The 3,427-nt window shown below is 34.1% G+C and overlaps 2 protein-coding genes across 2 annotated transcripts; both read left to right on the plus strand.

Moving 5' to 3' along the window:
• The first annotated feature begins 571 nt into the window (after positions 1 to 571).
• Positions 572 to 1,468, plus strand: LOC134836899 (trypsin-1-like). Its single transcript, XM_063852171.1, has 2 exons — positions 572 to 1,075; positions 1,143 to 1,468. Exons 1-2 carry the CDS (start codon positions 584 to 586, stop codon positions 1,416 to 1,418), a joined length of 768 nt encoding a protein of 255 aa, XP_063708241.1. The 5' UTR covers positions 572 to 583; the 3' UTR covers positions 1,419 to 1,468.
• A 307-nt stretch (positions 1,469 to 1,775) lies between these two features.
• LOC134837448 (trypsin-1-like) lies at positions 1,776 to 2,601 on the plus strand. The gene is made up of 2 exons (XM_063852823.1): positions 1,776 to 2,263; positions 2,320 to 2,601. Exons 1-2 carry the CDS (start codon positions 1,778 to 1,780, stop codon positions 2,599 to 2,601), a joined length of 768 nt encoding a protein of 255 aa, XP_063708893.1. The 5' UTR covers positions 1,776 to 1,777.
• The last annotated feature ends 826 nt before the right edge of the window (positions 2,602 to 3,427 follow it).

Here is a 3,427-nt window from a genome sequence, read left to right on the forward strand (position 1 = left end):
TTACCGTGATTTTACCTTCTTACGGCTTTTGCTATAAGTATACACTAATAACTTTTGATTTATACCTTTCAAATTAGCTATTAATTATGAATAATCGCTCATTGAAGGAAAATACACAATACTTTATATTGTAAACTCATATATACACACGGAGATAATCCTGATTAGAAGGTAACGTTAGAAGCATACTTCACAAGGATCATTATTCCACTCACTGACTTTAGATAGATATTTAATTTGTTTACCGTACCGTATTTTGTTATTATGTTGTTGACCTCGAAATTTAAAGTTGAGAAAGACGGATGTTGACTAACGAGGGTTTTTTATCACAACAATTGCATAATTTTTTCTAATGCATAGAAACAATTTCAAGAGCTCCAGAAATTACGCTAAATGTACGTAATAGATTGCTAAAGTAACCATTCAAAACTTAAGTGGAGAGATAAGATGAATTCATTCATCAATAATTTCAAGAGGAACTTTCCGTACGTCAATTAAATTCCGTTCAAAGAATTCTTCGAACAATATAAAAGCACATTGAATTTTCTCTTTCACTATCAGTTATCAGTCTAAAGCCGTAAACATGAAAGTATTAGCTTCTCTCCTAATTTCAACTGCAATTATTGCATCTGCCTACGCAAATCCAATCCAACGAGTAGTTGGTGGCGAGGATGCCATTCCTCACGAGTTTCCTTATCAAATCAGTATTCGGTCGGCATCGGGTATACATCACTGTGGCGGAAGTATTTTGAATGAAAACTACATTTTAACTGCTGCCCACTGTATCGTCCCTGAAGGATCTTTGGTTGTAGCTGGAGCTCACAATTTATCAAGCCCAAATAAAAATGAACAACATCGCTTAATTGAAAAGTTCATCAGTCACGAAGATTATCCGGGATCAGTGGCTCCATTTGACATTGCACTCATCAAAGTTTCGGAGCCCTTTGTTTTGAACAAATTCGTAAAAAGTATTGCATTACCCAAGGCTGGAGAATATCCAAGTGGAAAAGCTATTGTGTCTGGATGGGGTTCAGTTAGCAATACTTCGAATCCATCGTACCCAATAATTTTACAAGTAAGGCTCACTTTTTTTCTCTTTAAAATAAAAAAAATAATAAGTAATATTTTCCGCACCTTTACAGAAAGCCATTTTGCCTATCCATTCGGAGGAAGAATGCTCAACTCTCTGGATGATTAGTCCTTATGAGGACACAAATGTGTGTGCAGGTGAATTAGATGGCTCCAACTCTGTCTGCTCTGGAGATAGTGGTGGTCCATTGGCACAAAAAGTTGGAAAGGAAAACGTCGTTGTTGGAGTTGTTTCTTGGGGGAACATTCCATGTGGATCTCCTGGAAAACCTGGCGTTTTTACTCTTGTGTCCTCTTATATCGACTGGATTCAACAAAACATGAATTAAAAACAAATTAAATATAAAATATCAGTTAATAAAAAAAAATTTAAATTTAATATATCCACAAATTTACTGTTTTACGTGATTTTTTAAAGAATTTGAATTAAATTAATTAAGGAGAAAAATTTTTTAATGCCAATGCCTGATTACAAACATCACCAGATATTTCTGCTTAAAATTATTGGAAATTTTACTAACTTTCATTTTGAGAGTTCTGTAAAGTGATAAGGTGATAACAAAAATTTTATCAATCAATTGGGTTTTTTCAAGTTGATGATATACTTTTCTTATCATCAAATCTTCTTAAAAACCAAGATAAATTTGAAAATTTGGCTCACTTTAATATTTACAATATAACAGTAAACATGCAATATTTCCTTTATTTTGTTGTCATAATTGCATTTTTGGCTTTATCAAGTGCCAATCCGGTACAAAAAATTGTCGGAGGAGAACCCGCTATTCCGCATGAATTTCCCTACCAAATCAGCATTCAGATTGAATTAGGTGAAACTCATTGTGGCGGAAGCATCATTAATGAAAATTATATTTTGACTGCTGCTCATTGCAAAGTTCCCGAAAATTCATCTGTTGTTGTAGCGGGAGCTCACAATATGGTCAAACCAAATGGACATGAACAAACACGCAAAGTCGCCAAATTTATTCGTCACAAGAAATACAAAGGAGGCGATGGACATCTTTATGATATTGCCTTGATCAAAGTTTCGAAGCCTTTTATTCTGAACGATTACGTCCAACGAATTGAACTACCACCGCGCGATGAATATCCCACTGGTGAAGGTGTTGTCTCGGGATGGGGAATAACAAGTGTTTCGGATCCAATTATTCTACAAGTAAATAATTATTTAAGACACATGATAAAACTTAAAATAACCGCATTTTTTTCCAGAAAGCAATCTTACCAATTCACAATAGACAAACATGCGAGAAAATGTGGTTTGATGTGCCAAACTACGATCAAACTCATGTTTGTGCCGGTAGACTAGACGGATCCAATAATGTATGTTCAGGAGATAGCGGTGGCCCTTTGGCACAAAAGCAGGGAGAGAAAAATATCGTGATCGGAATTGTATCATGGGGAATGATTCCGTGTGCGACTCCTCAAAAACCAGGCGTATTCACTCTCGTTTCTTCTTATATCGACTGGATTCATGAAAATATGCAACAATAAAAGAATTGCAACTAAGCTGAATTTTTTTTTTTTTTTTGAAATAGCAAATTTGGTGGTACCTAGTTGTCAATATTTTTAGGCGAAAGTGTCATTGGAATCATCTGTTTGCTGTAACTTATCTTTTTTTGATCTGGAGTTGCCAACCAACTGTGCGTATTGACCAGAAATGTTGAAAATGTTTGCATACTGTATTTGGTTTTCTCTTCAAACATTAGATCCCTTGTTTGTTCAAAGCTTTGAAAACGAACAAATTCAAAGTCAAATTATCACCTGCTAAAACTACTGTGGATTAAAAAAAAAGTGAGAAAATTCTGTGAAAGGACCTTGTTAGTGTCATGCATGATCTCAATCTCTGTAAATTTTTTTAAACACTATCCTAACATAATCTCGATTTCAGAGAATTTTGCATTGCTTTCGAAAATTGCATTGTCTGACGCATTTTTCACAGTACATATGTGTTCTCTTTTTTATGTGTATTTCACAATTTAACACCTTTTTATTGTGTATATTCTACTTTTGCAGCAACAAAACGTGCCTGAATTCGCACTTAATACTTTTTGCTTTTTATATTTTGCATATGTACGCAAAAAAATTAGTATTAGGTATTATTGTTTGTTTGTGTGTGCGATGTGTGTGTAAGAAACATGACAGGAACATAACAAAAATACACATCTGAATGTTGTTTCATACTCACACTCAACAATTATATACACATGAATAAATGGGTTTCGGTTTGCAATTTTCAAACATTCTGCAAGGTACATATCTGATTTTGATAAGACTGTCTGTCGTACTAGTAGTATACGTATATAATAAACACCAAAAG

The sequence above is a fragment of the Culicoides brevitarsis genome, chromosome 1 (assembly GCF_036172545.1).
Source record: "Culicoides brevitarsis isolate CSIRO-B50_1 chromosome 1, AGI_CSIRO_Cbre_v1, whole genome shotgun sequence".
Taxonomy (NCBI): domain Eukaryota; kingdom Metazoa; phylum Arthropoda; class Insecta; order Diptera; family Ceratopogonidae; genus Culicoides; species Culicoides brevitarsis.